Source organism: Saccharomyces kudriavzevii (assembly GCF_947243775.1).
Source record: "Saccharomyces kudriavzevii IFO 1802 strain IFO1802 genome assembly, chromosome: 4".
NCBI lineage: Eukaryota > Fungi > Ascomycota > Saccharomycetes > Saccharomycetales > Saccharomycetaceae > Saccharomyces > Saccharomyces kudriavzevii.
Window position 1 is genome coordinate 605,813 of NC_079275.1, and position 18,086 is coordinate 623,898.

Sequence of the window (18,086 nt, forward strand, 5' to 3'; positions counted from 1 at the left end):
GAACATGTTTCTAGTACAATGGTATTATATAAGGTGCTAGCATATAACGGGTAGAAATTACTTAAAGCAGATAATGTGTGAAACACTTACTGTGTTCATGGACGACCATCTCGTTTTCTTTGAAAGAGTTGAGTTCAAGTTTAACCTCATTCATGGCGCTATTCATGCTCGGGTTTACTTTCATCATCCACAATAACCTGTGGCGGTTCATAATAAATTCTGGATTGGCCCTCTCGTATGCATTTGATGACCAGGTGCTTGCCAGACATACTTCCTGAGCGAACCGGACACCCTTATTCGTTGGTTTTAAAGCAGCTCCAACTTTACTTAACGAAGAATTTGTGGACGAGCTCCCATAGTTTTCAAACCTTATATATTCCCAGTCATTTCTTAGTCTATCCACTATGTCGCTCCCAACATGCATTGGCAAACTTATTGGACCGGACAAAGACTGTCTTAAATCAGTTGGTATGCCGTAGAAACTACGCGCACATTCATTATTATCTAAAGAGGGTCTTTTTAAAGACCTCGGGGGAGGACGATTTCTTGTGTCAATTATGTACTCGCCGAGTTTTGAGAAGTCTTCGATTAAAGTCTCGTCGATCAGAACATCATTAACGCTGGCCTCTTCTATATTTCGGCAAGATGTTTCTCCATCATCATTAGGTATTGTCTCGTGAAGTTTTTGTCGTATTTCTAATTGTTTTCGCCTGCAGTCGTGTTTATTATCTTCCCTGGACAACAAATCATCAAATATCGAATTTGCATCCATCAGAGTTTCATCGTCATCAATTTCAATGCCATTCAAATTTGCATCTTTCAAGTCAACATCCTTCTCAAGATCAGAAATTTCATCAAAATCGTTTGATATCTCATCCACAGGAGTTGTTTGTTCTTTTTTCATATACTTTTTACTATGCTTTCTATCAGAGTTTCCAGAACTAGACCAGAGCCTTTTCAAAACAAAGCCCAAATTTGATCTTAATGACGGCTTTTTGCCTCCCTTTCTGTCATTTCCTGAAGTAATCTTTCTTTTTCCATCAAAAACTTTTGGCTTTGTATGCGGCTTGACTTTGTTCCCACTCAGCAGATTCAACTTCTCCGTATGATCACTTTGGTTTTCATTGACGGTATTCTGAAAGCAATAAGAAATGGTGACGGTTTTATTTTCATAGCCATCATCATCGTCATCTGTATGGCTTTCTGTAAAACTGGTCGGGGTATTAACAGTAGATATTGGAGAAGATATTGGAGAAGATGATGCAATCGAACTTTTTGCCGTCGAGGAAACGGAACTGCCCGACTTCAGGCTATTCGTATCCTGATTTTTGTCCATATTAGAAAGTGATGGAATTTGGGCTGCATTATAAGATGTTGCAGAATCTTCTGGTAAAGTGCTATCTTCCCTCTCACGGAACTTAAATAAGAAAGAGCTCTTTGAATTCAAGCCCCCTTTTTTCGAAGTGGGGGAGCCTTTTCCATCAAGCCTTGGTTTGTATATCTCACCGTTGGGAAATCGAAAACTGGTCCTCATTTTGGAACGTTGAAGTTGATAAGGCGTTAATTTCCCGTAGACCCTTAAAGTATTCTGTGCGCTTTGGTACTGACTCTCATAATTGTGTCCTTTATTTAGCCCCTCCTGATACGAGTTTCTTTTAACGGTAAATAATGTAGTTTTCCTTTCATGCTGGGCGGCTGTCATTGAAGAGGACCTCACTGGAAAACCATTTGTTCCCACCATAGAGCCATAGCCCATTCTTTCCATTCTGTCACCGTAAACGTGTCTCTTCTTGTTCGGACCCAAAGAGTTGTAATCACCATCGTTCCTAACATTTAGCTTGGAGAATGTATCAGACAATGCAAATAAATTCGAAGTCGAGTTCGACCTAGGCACCAATCGCTCTGGTATGGACTGGTCTTCTTGTGCGGACAAATATGACCTTTCCATTATAGCCAAAAGTGTGTTGTTGCACTTGACGAAGCTCGATGTGTTCAAAAAGATAAAGTTCTCCCTTCTTTCCGTTCTCTTTTTTTTCCTATTGTCCCTATATTGTATTCAGGCGGTATATATATTTATTTGAAAACCACCTTAAAATAAACGTCACACTGCGTTATCAAGATGATTCGGGCTTAATAAACTTGTTGAAAAGGGTTACTGTAAAAGTAACTGGAAGAAACCAAACCTTTCTGAAACCTGGGGTACCTCGAGCATACAGTCCGAAGTGAAGCCTTCTACTAAAAAGGAAATAACTGAGAAAAAGGGAAGTAGCGAAAAAGGAAAAGTAAGTACACCATCTATTTTTGGGCGCTGTTTCGTCCAGGGATCATATTTGTTTCACATTAGTGGCATTCAAGTGGTAGTGTAGAATTTGGCAAGGAGTCAAACGTCGTAACGCCAAGCGAACGTTTCCTGGCGTTTCGAAGTCGTTTAAGGAGCTAGTCCATAACTTGCACCAAAGCCTAGTAAAAGTCCCGCACTTTGAAAAGAGTATGCGCTACCTTTTCTGCTCATTTGGCAAATCAAAAACGCCGTTCATAGAAACGACATTGTAACTGAAAGTATTTGGTGTTGTTCCTTCCGCTTCTTTAGAGTTGATTATTATATAGGGCTGTACATATACACACTATACAATAGAAGAGGTATAATTGAGAGGGGGAAGTGCACGCAATGGGTAATATTCAATTTCAGTTCGATACCGCTGTTTATTTTTTATTTTTTCGTTGTTTAGCTCTTCTAAACAATAACGTATCTAATTGGAATATGAATCAACTTAATAGCATAGCCAATGATACCAACTGCTACAAAACCAATACCAACGGCTTTGACAATCTTGGTGTATTCCTTCAAATCAGGCTTCTTACACTTGGCCAAGAATTGAGTACCTTCTCTGACAAATTCCACAGGAGCTTCAACCAGTTTTTCAACTTGGTTGTTGCTTTGTTTTTTCTCTTCACCCTTTTCGCTGACTTTAGCCATTTCTTTTCTGATGTTCTTCTTGGTGTCTTCTTTGGTAAATTGGAGTATTGTTTATAATGAACACGAGTTATAGACAGCAATACACGCGAGGCAATACAATCTTTCTTTCTATATCGCTACTATTCATCCTGTCCCAAGTAAAAAAAAAAAAAATTCGTTGCGGAAAAAGGCGACGTGTTTCGGATTTTCGCCAGGATCCACACAGGGTAATGACTTCTCTTGTACTATACATATACAACTTCTATTTATTGTAGACTTACTTGCGGCTACCTGGATTCATCACCGCCCAAGAAGGATTAAAAGCCCTCCCATTCTTCAGCTTCCTCCTCTCCAGATTCCTCCTCTCCTGATTCGGAGTCATTTTCGGCAGTTTCGTCGTGTAGAACACCCCAGGCAACAAGCCTGGTGTCGCCGAATAGGTCTTCTTTGATCTTCTCTCTCAACACTTTGCTGTTGTTGTAATCCGCCACAATGTCTTTGAATATCGCGATGATATCGACTAGTGGTGTATCCTTTACACCTTCTACAAGTTTGCGCAGTTGCTCTTCCTTTTTGTCCTCATCCTCATCTTCGTTGTCTTCTTCTTCATCGTCATTTTCATCCTTGAGCAATCTCTCCCATTCGTCAAGTAGAATATCAATGATATGGAGTGGAATCCCTGTGTAAACCTTTGGACTCCCGCTCAGAGGCAACCATCTTAATACCTGTGCAATATACTCACCAACTACTTTTTTATTCCAGTTTCTCGATTGCAAATATTTCAGTTGATTAAATAACACCCTTCTTACCAACAGCAGATACTTGTCCAATCTATGTCTATCAATATTGAACCACTCAAAGCAGATGACCTTCCAGAACCCTTTACTAAACTTGATGAATGCCTCGTCATTTATGGTCAACTCATCTGCGTTGCTATTGTCCTTAGGATCAAAATATAACCCATGTAATTCACCTAATTCATTGGCCAAACGTTGCTGAGGCCTAGGACGGTCACTGAACCACATGGCATAGTAAAGACCTTTCCAAAGTTTATTGGCTTGTGTTTGTTTGTGCTCTCTGGATTGTTTAGCGGTTAGGTATTTCTTTAACGCTTCAAGGGCATTTTCTCTAGTCCTTCTATTGTTCGATGATAACTGCTTGACAAAATTTGAAGTCTCCATAGTCTTGTGATTCGTTCTCGAAATATTTGTATCTACTTAAAGTTTTATGCTACGGTTGCATCAAATATTTATGTAAAATTATTAAAACTCATACTAGGTTTGGATAATTTTTTTCAGCTCATCGGATACTTTTTTTCTTCAAATTCTCTCTACTGTTCGTGTTCCGTGACTACACTACTGCTAACAGGATGATAAAACTCATCCATATAAATCCTTCAAGCGCTTGCGTTGCTTCTCTGATTGTTTCGTACCGTCCACTTTCTTGGCTTCCAGCTCACTGATACTGACAGTCTTGAGCTCTTTGGAACTTTCTTGCTCCTGCTTTTTCTTTAAATACTCATATTTGGTGGGATTGGCGACCAATACATGCTCCACTTTCTCTTTGTCTTCGACTTCATCACGTATCCCCATTTGTTTAGCATGCGATCTTGCAAACTGATTCAGATCGCTTAATTTCAAACCTTCACCTGTCAAATGTCTACGGAACATTTTCGATTTTTCATCAACTGTACCCAGCGCGGAACTCTTGTATAGTCTTGACTTAGGATCATAATTGCTCTCCGCTGAATTTATGTCGTTCAGGTATGCAGCTCTATCTTCTCTCAACCTCGTTGATACCCGATATAATTGAGAATTCTCAGGATTATCTTTCTTCAATGAACCTACGGTATCCTTATAAAGTTCCAACTTCATCAACTCTATCTCTTCATCTGTGTCCCAAAGTGTCTCATCAGTTTGAGATTTGTCCTTGAGATTTACATCGTTCTTCTTATTTTGCTCCCACTTACGTACCAATTCATTGTATTCTTTCCCAGAGTACCCGTACCATCTATCTTTCTTGGAGTCCCAGTCGTCGTCAGTGCCTCGTATTAGAACAGTATTCTTACCTACGTCAGTTGAAGTTGAATCTGGAATGACCTTCTGCACCTTCCGAGGTTTTTCCATGCAATCTTTCTTCCTATGCCCTGTTTCGCCGCAATTTCTGCAGAATTTTGACGGTTCATAATCTCCTGCAGAATCTTTTCGCAGTTTGATTATTTTGAATTCGTCCTTGATTCCCAAACCAATTTTTGGTTCTGAATTATTATCAATATCTAAGGCTCCCCCCTTCACTTTTTGTCTATGATGCAGTAAATAATCGGACTTTTCTCCTTCTTCTGCAACGCTTTTACCATCATTACCGCTTTCTTCCTTCTCCCTTCCTTTGCTATCATCCTTGTAGTACCATGGTTGGTTTCTAATATACCTAGGTATATGTATATTTTCATTTTTGTTTTTCGCTTGTTGTAGCTGCTTTTTATTTCTGTTGTTAATGTTTCTGTTCCTATTATTCCTGTTATTATTATTCATCCTGCACTGTAATCGTTGTATTTTGATATGCCGATTTTTGCCCCAAGCACTATGAAAATGATGTCCAGTTCTGGCTAAGGTTTACCTGAATCGCAAGTTCGGGCGATGATGGTCTTGTATTTTATGTAGCCGTTTTATTTTTCACCACTCACGAGAGGTGAATAGAAGTGTAATTAGAATGACTTGTAAACACGGGTAAATAAAAAGAAATGCTAAATGAAAGATTAATAGGGATTGTAGTTGCCAATTTTCTCTAATTCTAGAATGTCATTAGGCGTATATAAGCCATAACTAACAAAGTTACCAAAACAAAAAAATCTTCCCCGCCAGGACTTGAACCTGGAATCTTCTGGTTCGTAGCCAGACGCCGTGACCATTGGGCCACGAGGAACAAGATTTGGTAATTTGTTGATCTTTAATACGGCATATGTCAACCTCTCAACTCGACAACAATATATCATAATGAACGTAACAGAAACACATTCGAAACGCACACACTATGAAACTGTTGGAACAATAATCGACTATCCATCAATTACTAGTACAGCTGATTAATACATTCAATCACGTAACTAGAAGATTATCATATACGGTGTTAAGAAGATGACAAAAATTATTAGACCAGTGAAATAAGATTCAGAACAGTCATCAAAGTTAGTGGAAGCTGAAGTGCAAGGATTGATAATGCAATAGGATCAATGAATAAAGACGTATAAAATGAAGAAAGAAATAAGAATAAGATTATGTGAAAGTGTTGATTCCCTTTCGTGGATTCCTAAATCCATGAGGAGAACTTCTAGTATATTCTATATACATAATATTATTAACCTTATCAAAAATGGAATCCCAACAAATGTCACAAGATTTTAATGGTCAATATGAAGAATGTTGAAATGACATTCTATTGGTGGGTACACTTGGAGTCAAAAATCCATTACTTGAACATTAACTTGGAATATATATATATAAATGATATGTGTCGTTACATTGAACTTATAGTAAATTCACTAGTTTATTTTCATATTGAACATATTTAATATGTCTAATCGGCGTGTTTTTTATATACCTCTCTTATATAGTCTAAGAAAGAGTTCTGCTTCTATTCTCAATTTATACTACTATCAACAAAACACATAAGAATGAATACGTTAAAGCAAATGGCAAGACTGCTTGGATTTACTATCTTGAATATGGAAAAAAAAATGAACAATTAGTGAGATCCGAGATTCTGCGCCTCTATCCTTCAAGTATAAACAAGATCTTATATATCAGATATAGGATAAGTAACATCCCGTGAATCACCGTGACAACTAGTTTAGCGACAGGTACACCTCTGACATCAACGGGTACTCAGGCCCGTAATACAAGAACAGGCTTCGCGTCCTACCAAGGCCGTGTACCAAAGACATGCGTTCCTTTGTATAGATCAGTTAAATCCGGTGGCATTTTTTTTAATTCCATATTTGTTGAAACAAATGGGATCGTCATTGTCATATATAGCAAACGAGTTGTTCGACAGCAGGTGCAATCGAAGTTGAAGGATTATCAATTTAGTATCAACTCTGAATTTATACTCAAAAGATGTCATTCGTTACATGAACTTACTGTAATTCCTGAACTTTCTATTGCATTGAGTTATTTAATATGTCCAATCGGCGTGTGTTTTGTATGCCCCTCTCACTTCCTATAAGAAAAATTTGCTATTAATTTAGAGTAATGCACCAATTATCTACGTATTTATGGAAAATGCGAATCTTGATAATTGTAGAAACTTCTTTTTTTGATAAAGGTGATATTGTTTTTCTCGCAATAATAATAATGATCTTAACCTGCTATACTAATAATCAAATGGACTGGCATTTGTTCTAAAATGATGGTTTTGATTCCAGAATTTAACACCTATATACACTGCTCGATAAACTTTTGCTCAGGAGGGGGGTTAGATTGAGCGCTAGCACGTGAGTTCTTTCAATGTATTACTCATATATTTAGATTTCTTTTAATATTTCGGTATGTTTTTACGATTTTTAGTTTTTCATGCTAGTAGAAGAACAAGAAACTTCTAATTCAATGGGAATACGAAAAGCATTTAAATTTCTAAAGTTGAGTGGCATATTTTACTTACAGTCATTTTATTGCCTCCTAGCTCGTGAGGTCTCATGTGGCAAGTATATTTCAAAGTAAACACTTGCACATTGCTACTTTAAATTCATGCCATCAAGAGACTGTACAAAGCGATGAGAACACTGTCATTTGAGGCCAAGAAACCGCATTTCTGAACTATACTGAGTGTATTAATCAAAAGAACAGTAGTCACTTCACTGATTTCTTCATGCTACCAAAGAGACATTTTATTGTATGCAGGGCATCAAGTGTTCTTACGTAAAACTTGTGGTGTAACAGCGGTACCTGAAGTTTTCAATTATCTCTTGGCACATTCTACAAATAAAGCCGTTCAGCAAAATGCTAAAACTAATTTCATCCTACCTGCTATGTTGCAGTCATTAGCCCCCAGACATAGTGGGGCTCACTAGTTCTGACATCACTTCCTTACCTAATCAAATAAATAAGCTTTATTTGACGGATAAGGTTGCAAGCAATTTTTAAATAGGGTTTTAAATACAGACATTCTTGATCACATTGTATTTATATAATATAAGAAACGTGACATTTGATAGTTATGCTATGAACTTCAAAAGATTGAAAATTACAAAGCCAAGTTCTTTTCTTCGGAGGATTCAACTGTTACTTGAGAATATTGCTATTTGAAAACGAATCAGAGTAATAAGCCAATTTGAAACAGCGCCATGTTTAATTAGGATAGTGCTTCCGGATACTAACATCAAGCGCAGTTCTTAACTTCGGCAGAAATTCCGTGCAGCAGCTCAACCGTGGCGCTGCTTTCCTAATTTACAGGGATATAAAACTTTGTGTATTCCCTGATTCTACTATGGGTGCAAGTGGAAGAGTCAAAACTAAAAAAAAAAGAGAAAGGTAAATAAATAAAAGAAGGCAACATTCGGAAAAGTTTACTGTAAGCGCTATCAAAAGATTCATATAATCCATTAACTAATCATTCGTCTATTGCTCTCTTGAATATAATAAAGACCAAGTTCAATACTCGCTTACTTATTTTTGCTATTTTTTTTAGATATCCCTTCAGTCCTTATCATACACAAGCAAGGACAGATAAGAGGGCCTGTAAAGAATGAAATTTGAAGATCGCATATTGAATAAATCAAATCCTGAGTGGAAGTTTTACAATATCAATTATGAAAAGCTAAAACTAGTGATCAGAAAAGTAGCAACTTATGATCAATACAAATCGACTGACTCAGGCATTGAAAAGTTGTTGAGTCAATGTGCTGTGGCCTTCGATAATGAATTTCAAAATGTTAATCTATTCGTTTCTTTGAAAATTAAGGAAATATCAACACGTATTCTTTCTATTGAATCCTCAATAATCGATTTTTCAAAAGGCTCAAACAAAAACTCTAAGAGCCGTTTTAAACTCCGTAAACTAAAGATTATCAACGCTCATGTGGACGGCTGTAATTTTGAATTACAATTACTATCAAGGTTTCTAATCGTACAAAGAATTGCCTTGAGAAAACTATTTAAGAAACTGCTAGGTGAATTTCCTCAAAATGAAGAAAATCCGTTAACGGCAAGTGACTACGTTGGCTCAATTAGAAATTTAGAGAGTTTAAGAAATGGGCATGAAGGCATATCGTTTATGAAGCTCGATTTAGATCCGTACCTTCTGGAACTTTCTCTGATTGTTGATGTTTTACATGACTTGGAGAATAAATTCGAAGACCCTACTGAACCAATGGAAGAGCCAAGTCCCTCAAACGGCCCAAATGAATCCGTTCATGCAAATTCAAGTCCAGAAGTTAACAATTCCCTTCTATCAGGATCCCCGAGATCAATTCCGTTGCTATCAAATAAGAAAACTTCGAAAATGATCGACTCTTCGGTAGAATTTGATACTGCCCTCATAGACAAATCTGAAGCCCTTGGAAGATTTTTATTATCCTCTGAAGACGTAGAAGGACTTAAGTTTATGTTACTGAAGATAGGGTTTAGAATTATAGATGATAGTATTATATCCACTTCAAAGGGGATTTTAGACACTACAGACAACATTATGTCTGCGGGTAGCAAGTCTATAAGGTCAGCGAAGTCATTTAATGACTTGCAACATACATTGTCCCGATCTAAACAGAAGAGCATACTTCCATCCGCGCTACAGCCAAACGAGACACACCTGTCCCTAAGTATATTGGACACTGATGATAACAAAAGTAGTCCCTTATTACTCACTGATGAGAATATAAATCAGCATCCGAATATGATGATCAGCTCAACTGCTGAAGACAATTGCATTTTAATGTGTCATGTGGGTGGCCTAAGAAATCATGTTGTCACAAGCAGTCTACCTCTGAAGGATGTCAAATATATTCTCTCCTCCATGAGAGATGGCAACACGGAGGATATGTGTGCTTTTATAAAGTCTTTGAATCCGTCATCAATCAATAAAACAGCTTTGGAATGGATTCAATCTCATCAATTAGAAACCATTGAACCCAAACTTGATTTCAAAAGAACAAGATTCATATCGGCAGATAATGGAGATATATACCTTGTATCATTAGACGAATCTATTACCATGGGTAATGTATCCACTTTACCTTTTCCAATTTTAGAAGTTAGGAAGCTTGGTCGGTCGAATAACTTTGCACAAAGATCAAACAACGAAGATAATAAGTTCAGACAGTTGATGAAATCTTTCGTCACAAACGAATTTCAATGTAGTTTAATACCACCTGTCTTGACTACATGGAAGATATGCTTGGAATTAATACATTCAGATGACTTACAGAATGATCTATTTCAGCTTTTACTGAGAGACCAATATAAAATGAGTCCCAACGATTCCTTATCGCCTGATGAATTTTTTCAGCTGGGTAAAGATCATATAGAGGAAGAGTTCGAATTGAGCACGTCGACAAACGTTTCTCAGGGTAGTAGTAACAGTGGTAGAAGGGTCCAAATTGACAAAAAAGCAAAAAAACCAGTTAAAGAAACTACTATCAGGCCTATTAGGTATTGGAACGAATTTGATGAGCAAGAGGAAGATAATTTAGATAACACCTTTTACATTCATACGCATGGAGGCAATAGTACAACAGATAATGAAGAATCGTTACTTTTAGGATGTCCCCCTGCTGATTACGGGTTTATTTTGTTTAGCAGAAACTTCATCAACCGTACCTACGATTTTTGTGAAAAGCTACGAGGCTTGATCCGCCATGACAAGAAAACATCACAAAGTGCTTTTCATACGCCTAAACGCCCCTCTTATTCTCCAAATTATGGCTCCATGGCATCATTCAGTTCTAATTCAACATCGACCTCATACGACGATGTTCAAAGATATCTACAATACCAGCAACAAGATATAGAGGACTCGCAATCCATCTATGAATATAGACATGATGAAGTAGTTACATTTCTATACTTGTCTGCACTACTAACATCTTGCATAATGGCAAGTGTATGCTTGGGAATTGTTTTGTCTTTGTTTCGTGGGCAAAATAACAATGAGATAGACTTGGAGATTCAAAATATTCTAATAGCCATTATTATCATTTCCCTACTAGTCTCTCTTATTTTGATCTGCGCCTGCTTGTTGTTACTATTCAGCAGGTTCACTTTAGCACCAGTTTGGCATTATGTCGCTTGTTTCGTCCTGTTTTTTTCAGTTACTGGAACTGTGTGCTACGGCATGATCGAAATATTTTTTTGATAAATGGACTGTAAAAGTTCTTCATGTGTACGCGCGTCTATATAAAATATGCATATAATGAGTTTACATAAAAATGAAAAGATGTTCAACAGCCTTGTTCTCAAACTGTGCTTTCGAAAATTTCAACATTGAAAAACATTTAGCAAATTGATTAATATTCCATTCCATGATCAACAGTATTAAGTCTGGTTTTTCGATAACTGTGTCTTGAGGTCGCACAACCATCATAATTAACAAGTACTGTTAAGCCTAGTAATCAAATAGATAAGCACCGCGCCAAGGTACTTGTTATTAATATCATCAGGCGTACTGCAGAAAAGAGATAAAAAGAATGAAAAGTGAGAAACGAAACGTCACCATGCCTATAGACTCAGCCTGGAATAGTGATCCGACTCCGCTCTAGCGACAACTCCATGAACAGCATGCAGTGTTTGGGTTCTCGACAGCATGCCACCATCAGCGCTCTGATATACGTTCAAATCATCTGCAAAGCTTGAAGCATCGTCACGAATTGAATGATCGTCCATATTGGTGCTAGTAACATTGTGGTCGTTCTTGCCGATCTCTTGTTCAAGTTTTTCATCCTGCTCCTCCTTTTGAGTTCCGTCGTTCTCTTCGTCAACAATTTTGTCTTTGGTAAGCAGCCTAAACCTGCACCACCATATGAAATGAGATGCAAAGATTCCCAATTCCATTCCTGCAACGATGGAGTATAGTATAATACCCATGATATCCATATTGCCCAGAATAACACTAATGATAGATAACCAGGCTCCCAATGAATCGATAGATAAGAAAGCAAAGTTGATACCAACGACACGACCTTTCCTTTTGGCTAACTCGAAATAGGGAGGAAGCAATCCAACAGCCAACAAGACAGACGCAGAAACACCAAAGATCAGGTCGGGCCATTTGACACCCTTCCCATAAAGAGGTCTCAGCCATAATATAAAACCAACCTCCATACCAACATCTACCGCAATAATAGTGGCTATTATCAAAACAATTTTAGACCTTGCCATACTAACTGGTGGATAATAACAGGATTGGATAAAACTGATAGAACAAAAGAACATAAAAAGATGAGGTTGAACTTGCAGGATGACATTACCTTTACTAACACAGAAGTATATGGCAAATGGAATCCCACTAACAACCCAGAGAAACATCATTAGGGGTGGTAGTCCAGTACAATCTTTTTTCTTCCAATTGTAAATGATTTGCGGAATCAACTGAACACACCAGCAAACGGTGGCTACGGTGGCCAAGGCGGTAGCAGCCTTCTCTGAGATCATGAATGTCTATTTTCAAATATATGTTATGCTATAGCGACCTCCGTTCTTATTTCTCTGCATCTAGTGCATATGTGGAGATCTGTAAAAAGAAGAAGGCACCCAAGGAACGCGTTATTTATATTAGTTCTTGTACGGGAGATGCGATAAGAGGTCATCTAGTAAGTCATAGAAAATGTTATCGAGAACAGATTGCGCATTTTCATTACCCGGCGGCATCTTTCTCCGGCGCTCGCCTTGAACAAATAATCGGATGATATTTTAGGCGGACTTTAATATCATCCTCAAATAGGCATTGCGGCTAATACTTGATAAAGAATTCCCTAAAGCTGCTTAGGTTGCAGAAGAAGTATGGACAAAATAAAGATTGATTAAAATACAATAGGTATATAAAATAAATAGAGAATAAATAGAATGTAGTTGTTTACAAAAAAATGAAATAAATTGGAGCTCAGAGAATCGGTGGAGGAAGGTTGTTCACTTTGTGGTTATGACGTGATGAATGTGGGAGATTTGACCGAATGTCGTAGTAATATAGATGCATATCTAGGGATAACCCACTCGTTTTCCGGGAAGAAACTCAATGTAAAATAATACTCATTTGTTTTGCAAAAACATTATAACATCTTAATCATTTCTCCACATTTCTAGACCCAAAATAAAACAATCGCCCTCTTTGCTCTCCGAATTCCAATATGCTTAAATACCGGTGTTGTCTAAGAAGAAATAGTTCCCTGATGATTTTTGTTCTTTATCCATTTGGGAATCTAACTTGTTAATTCTTGGTCTGAAAGAGTTTGGATCTCTTCTGAAAGTAACATTCAAATTCTTCAAAAATCTGTTACAACCGGTCAACAAAGATTCTGGAGCTCTTGCATGGGCATTCTTGGAAGGAGTACCCTCAAAGACAATGACCTTATCAGCCAGATAAGTAGCCATGATGAAATCGTGCTCGACGATAAACGCAGTTTTCTTATTGTGCAAGATGAATCTTCTAATAACTTTAGAACAAATAATACGCTGTTCAGAATCTAGGTAAGCAGATGGTTCATCGATCAAGTAGATGTCAGCTGGAACACCCAAGGCTAAGACAATGGCGACTCTTTGCAATTCACCACCGGACAAATGTTGGACTTCTTGATCAATAATATCGTCAATTCTTAACGGTTTGACGACATCTGTTTGAAATTGTGGACTTAGAAATTGACCTCTAATTTTTTTGAAGAACAATTGTCTAACAGTACCAGGGAATTTTGGTGCGATTTTTTGTGGTTTCATAGAAACATTCAACCTTGAAATATCTTGTCCTTCGTCTGGTTTTAGTGCACCGGCTAGTAATTTAATCAAAGTGGTCTTACCGGTACCATTTTCACCCATCATGACCAAAATTTCAGAATCTGAAAACTCACCTTCTTCTACATTCAATACAAAATCACCCTGTGTTTTCCTCAAACCTGGGTAAGTGAAGGCACGAGTAACAGTATCCTCTTGTAATTCTTCAGTGGCATCGGCTATTCTGAATTGTAGAGCTTCAGTTCTGAATCTCAAATTCTCGGAAGGAATATGACCATCCAGGAAAATGTTAATACCTTCTCTAACAGAGGCTGGCAAGGTAACAACACCATAAACAGATGGGACACCGTATATGATACAAACGAAATCCGAAAGATAATCCAAGACGGACAAATCGTGTTCAACACAAATGACGTATTTAGTCGGAGCCAGCAAAGATCTAATAATTTGAGCGGCATTCAAACGCTGCTTAACATCCAAATAAGATGAGGGTTCGTCAAACATATAAACGTCTGCCTCTTGGACACATGACATACCAATGGCAAATCTCTGCAGTTCACCACCAGACAACTTTTCGATATCTCTTTTTAAAACGTTTTCTAATTGTAGAATCTTGATATAGCGCTTCACAACTTCCGGTGTCTTTTCCATTCTTAACTTCAAAAGCTCACCAACTTTTTGAACGGGTCCTTTAATGGCACGAGGAATGTTATCGACGTATTGAGGTTTGATAATAGCCTTAATATCATCTTCCAGCATCTTGGTGAAATAGTTTTGCAGTTCAGAACCACGGAAGTATCTAATGATTTCTTGCCATTCAGGAGGATCATCAAAACGACCTAAATTTGGTTTCTGCTTACCAGCTAATATCTTCAAAGCAGTGGATTTACCAATACCGTTGGTACCAACTAGACCAAGAACTTGACCAGGTCTTGGAGTTGGCAATCTGTGCAGTTTGAAACTATTGGCCGAGTAACGATGAGTAACATGGGCTTCCAAATTAGTAGGCAAGTTAATAATTTGAATAGCGCCGAATGGACACTTCTTAACACAAATACCACAACCGATACACAAGATTTCGGAAATGAACGCAATTTTTGAAGTCGGGGTGACTTCAATACATAATTTACCAGTTTTCACAACAGGGCATGAACGTTTACACTCTTGACGACATTTCTTGGGTTTGCATTTATCAGCGCTAACAATAGCGATACGACTGTTTCTATCACTCATTATAATCCGTCGTGTATTTAAAGAACTTTTGCAGAAAGTTAAGTGAAATTTGGACTAAAACAAACTACAATAAGGATCTACAAACACAGAGGCATTAAAGGTATTAAGGACAGCTTTACTGTGCTTTTTTTTCACTTTCACTTTGCTAGCAAGCGATGCGATGAAAAAAAAATAGAAAAAAATTTTTCAGCCCAAAACTACCCGGCCACTGATCTACTTTAAGCACATGAGGTAACAAGAAGAGGAGGCTATCACGCTATTGTGTTTAATGTCTTGACGATAAATGTAACCAGAGTATATATTATGTTTAGCAGTCACAATATATGAAGAGTGGAGTATTCTTTTTTCGATTAAGTCACTTATTCTACTCGAGGTCTTAAACGAAGCTTTTTCAGTTACTTTTTCTCATAGTGTGATAAAGTTTGATCATTGAGGACGATGAAAAAAATGGCAGCTCGGCGGCTAATGGATGCTGATTAGTTGGTGAAGCCATATTTGATGAAGCAAAATCAAAATCCTATGTAAACAACCCTTCTTCAGCCTCAAGTTTTTTCTTCTTTTGTTCCTCTATCGGTGTTTCTTCTGGAGCTCTGCTGAATGAAACTAGTCTTTCCTTCATGTGAGTGAAAGGAGCTAATAAGGAAAAGTGACCTAACCTCTTTAATATATTCAGTTAAATAGATCCTTTTCCTCCAGCCTTTTTAGAAATATTCCGTACAAAATCTCCTCAATTATACTGAAAGGAAACTACAGGAAAAGATGAAGCCAAAAAAAGCAAATAAAAATTTATCACACCGAGACATTGAGAACATCTTATAGAATTTATGCTATTTAATATAAAAGTTTGCCTTGAAACTTTTGTAGCATGGGTTTCAATGTACACTTCCATAACTTTAATTTCAATATTTCCATTAAAATACTGTATAGATAAGGAGCATGCTGAAAACCCCTTATTTTGGTTAAAGTAAGCCAGGAGAAAGGGCGCCAAGAATATATTAACTTATCGAATGATACGATTTTAAGCGTGTTCCGAACAAAAAATGATTATAAAAAAGACAGAAAGCTCGATGTAAAAATCGATGCAGTTGATGAAGGCCTTTTCGGTGTGGCACATATTCCTCAAAAAATCTAAGCAAAAATGATAAATATCCGACTATGAGAGCAAAGCTACAAATGCTAATCTAGATGATAATTGCGCATTCATAGATACCTCTTTCAGTCTCAAGTACATTAATTACAGTGCTGAGTGAACTAATGGAAAAATACCCGATATATATCGTGGGAAATCACGAATAGGAACTGAAGAATTGAGATTTCAAGGACGGTATCACGATTCTTCCCGTTGGAAATTCGCTTCTTAGCGCATCAAATTTCGTGGATTCATTACCAAGCGGTGTACATGTCATATGATGATACTTTTTGAGAAGAAATTTCATAGACTTTTCTTCCGAAAACAGCCTGCAAGTTTGGTTACAAATGGTAAAAAAGTTAGTGTGATAGCTTCCCTCTTGTAATAAAATGAATCACTACAAGCCGGACTACCATAAGAAGAGTGCAAAGATGAAATCTGCATATCAAGGCCAAAAAAAGCGGTGAGTAAGAACAATTTCTCCTTGAGAGATATTCCGCATCGACCGATGGCTAGCTCATTTTTTGGTAGACAATTTGAGAAAAGACTGGTGGAAGTTCTTACAAGCATTCGAAACTATGTTGAAAGAAGAGGTCAGGCTAGAGCAAGAAGAACAAATTTTCTGCTCAAGTGGGTATACCACATCGGAAAGTGCGGATAGAAAATAATAGTGATGTCAAGTACCATTTCCGGAAAAAAACGTTACTGCCAAAAAACTCATGTTGCAAGGCAACATGAGTTGATTTTCATTTACTTTCTCTTCACATGGTTAAATTTGTAGGCCGTCCAACACTAAGTTTTTCCCTTCATATATATACTTCGATTGCTCAGGCGCCATCATACTTTACTACCTTCTATTTGGTTACCCGACATCAAGAAGTTTTGAAGCAAAGGATAAGCGATTCTAGATGATGGCGCGCCACTACTTACCATAACATCTCTAGAAACAACTTTACTTTGCCCTTTTCGAATCTATTTTTTGTAATTCCGAGTAAGCCAGTCCATTATAGCAGAACTACAAATGGCATCATTACCTAAGAGAATTATCAAGGTATGTTTAAAAAAGTATAGTTGACGATGAACGATCCCTGACGTAGGGTTGTCATCCCAGGATCGTCCCACACTTTCCCTCTCAATAAAATGTGAAATTTATATATTAACTCGAAAGTATTCACAAGGCTGTTTTTGTCCAGTTAGAGCAATGTTCTGCCTTCCCTTGTGTACATCTGTGACAGTTATATATGAGCGGAATTTGGCGGAGCTGCCTACATGGTCATTAAACATAATGTCTTTCTTATCTTTTCTTTTTTAGGAGACTGAAAAGTTAGTAAGTGATCCAGTACCTGGTATCACAGCAGAACCACATGACGACAACTTACGTTACTTCCAAGTGACAATCGAAGGCCCAGAGCAATCGCCATATGAAGACGGTGTCTTCGAATTAGAATTGTATTTACCCGACGACTACCCAATGGAAGCACCAAAAGTACGTTTTCTAACTAGAATATATCATCCCAACATCGATAGATTAGGCCGTATATGCCTCGATGTGCTTAAAACTAACTGGTCGCCCGCTTTGCAGATTAGAACTGTTTTACTCTCTATTCAAGCCTTGCTGGCTAGCCCCAATCCTAATGACCCCCTAGCTAATGACGTTGCTGAGGACTGGATCAAGAATGAAGAAGGTGCCAAAGCCAAGGCTCGCGAATGGACTAGATCGTTTGCCAAGAAGAAACCCGAGTGATCATCCCTTTATAGTTTTATATCAACTGAATATATATATATGTATATATGTATATACCTTTTATGCCGCAACAGAAGAGAAATCACGATAAATGTC

At 37.6% G+C, this 18,086-nt stretch overlaps 8 protein-coding genes and 1 non-coding gene across 9 annotated transcripts; 2 read left to right on the forward strand and 7 right to left on the reverse strand.

Moving 5' to 3' along the window:
* Nucleotides 1-61: 61 nt before the first annotated feature.
* AFR1 (Afr1p) lies at nucleotides 62-1,948 on the reverse strand (the record flags this gene model as incomplete). Its single annotated transcript, XM_056232467.1, has 1 exon — nucleotides 62-1,948. One exon carries the CDS (start codon nucleotides 1,946-1,948, stop codon nucleotides 62-64), a length of 1,887 nt encoding a protein of 628 aa, XP_056086743.1.
* A 786-nt stretch (nucleotides 1,949-2,734) lies between these two features.
* Nucleotides 2,735-2,977, reverse strand: SSS1 (translocon subunit SSS1; the record flags this gene model as incomplete). Its single annotated transcript, XM_056232468.1, has 1 exon — nucleotides 2,735-2,977. The coding sequence occupies one exon, from the start codon at nucleotides 2,975-2,977 to the stop codon at nucleotides 2,735-2,737; it is 243 nt and encodes an 80-aa protein (XP_056086744.1).
* Nucleotides 2,978-3,273: 296 nt separating this feature from the next.
* Nucleotides 3,274-4,137, reverse strand: RRP1 (Rrp1p; the record flags this gene model as incomplete). Its single annotated transcript, XM_056232469.1, has 1 exon — nucleotides 3,274-4,137. One exon carries the CDS (start codon nucleotides 4,135-4,137, stop codon nucleotides 3,274-3,276), a length of 864 nt encoding a protein of 287 aa, XP_056086745.1.
* Nucleotides 4,138-4,335: 198 nt separating this feature from the next.
* Nucleotides 4,336-5,487, reverse strand: SLU7 (mRNA splicing protein SLU7; the record flags this gene model as incomplete). Its single annotated transcript, XM_056232470.1, has 1 exon — nucleotides 4,336-5,487. One exon carries the CDS (start codon nucleotides 5,485-5,487, stop codon nucleotides 4,336-4,338), a length of 1,152 nt encoding a protein of 383 aa, XP_056086746.1.
* Nucleotides 5,488-5,805: 318 nt separating this feature from the next.
* Skdi_4.trna10R lies at nucleotides 5,806-5,878 on the reverse strand. The gene has a single exon. It is a non-coding gene; the product is annotated as a tRNA-Arg (tRNA).
* A 2,817-nt stretch (nucleotides 5,879-8,695) lies between these two features.
* VTC5 (Vtc5p) lies at nucleotides 8,696-11,299 on the forward strand (the record flags this gene model as incomplete). The annotated part of the gene is made up of 1 exon (XM_056232471.1): nucleotides 8,696-11,299. One exon carries the CDS (start codon nucleotides 8,696-8,698, stop codon nucleotides 11,297-11,299), a length of 2,604 nt encoding a protein of 867 aa, XP_056086747.1.
* Nucleotides 11,300-11,661: 362 nt separating this feature from the next.
* ILT1 (Ilt1p) lies at nucleotides 11,662-12,594 on the reverse strand (the record flags this gene model as incomplete). Its single annotated transcript, XM_056232472.1, has 1 exon — nucleotides 11,662-12,594. The coding sequence occupies one exon, from the start codon at nucleotides 12,592-12,594 to the stop codon at nucleotides 11,662-11,664; it is 933 nt and encodes a 310-aa protein (XP_056086748.1).
* A 696-nt stretch (nucleotides 12,595-13,290) lies between these two features.
* RLI1 (Fe-S cluster-binding ribosome biosynthesis protein) lies at nucleotides 13,291-15,117 on the reverse strand (the record flags this gene model as incomplete). The annotated part of the gene is made up of 1 exon (XM_056232474.1): nucleotides 13,291-15,117. One exon carries the CDS (start codon nucleotides 15,115-15,117, stop codon nucleotides 13,291-13,293), a length of 1,827 nt encoding a protein of 608 aa, XP_056086749.1.
* Nucleotides 15,118-17,267: 2,150 nt separating this feature from the next.
* On the forward strand, nucleotides 17,268-17,990 carry UBC13 (E2 ubiquitin-conjugating protein UBC13; the record flags this gene model as incomplete). The annotated part of the gene is made up of 2 exons (XM_056232475.1): nucleotides 17,268-17,297; nucleotides 17,559-17,990. 2 exons carry the CDS (start codon nucleotides 17,268-17,270, stop codon nucleotides 17,988-17,990), a joined length of 462 nt encoding a protein of 153 aa, XP_056086750.1.
* Between the last annotated feature and the right edge of the window lie 96 nt (nucleotides 17,991-18,086).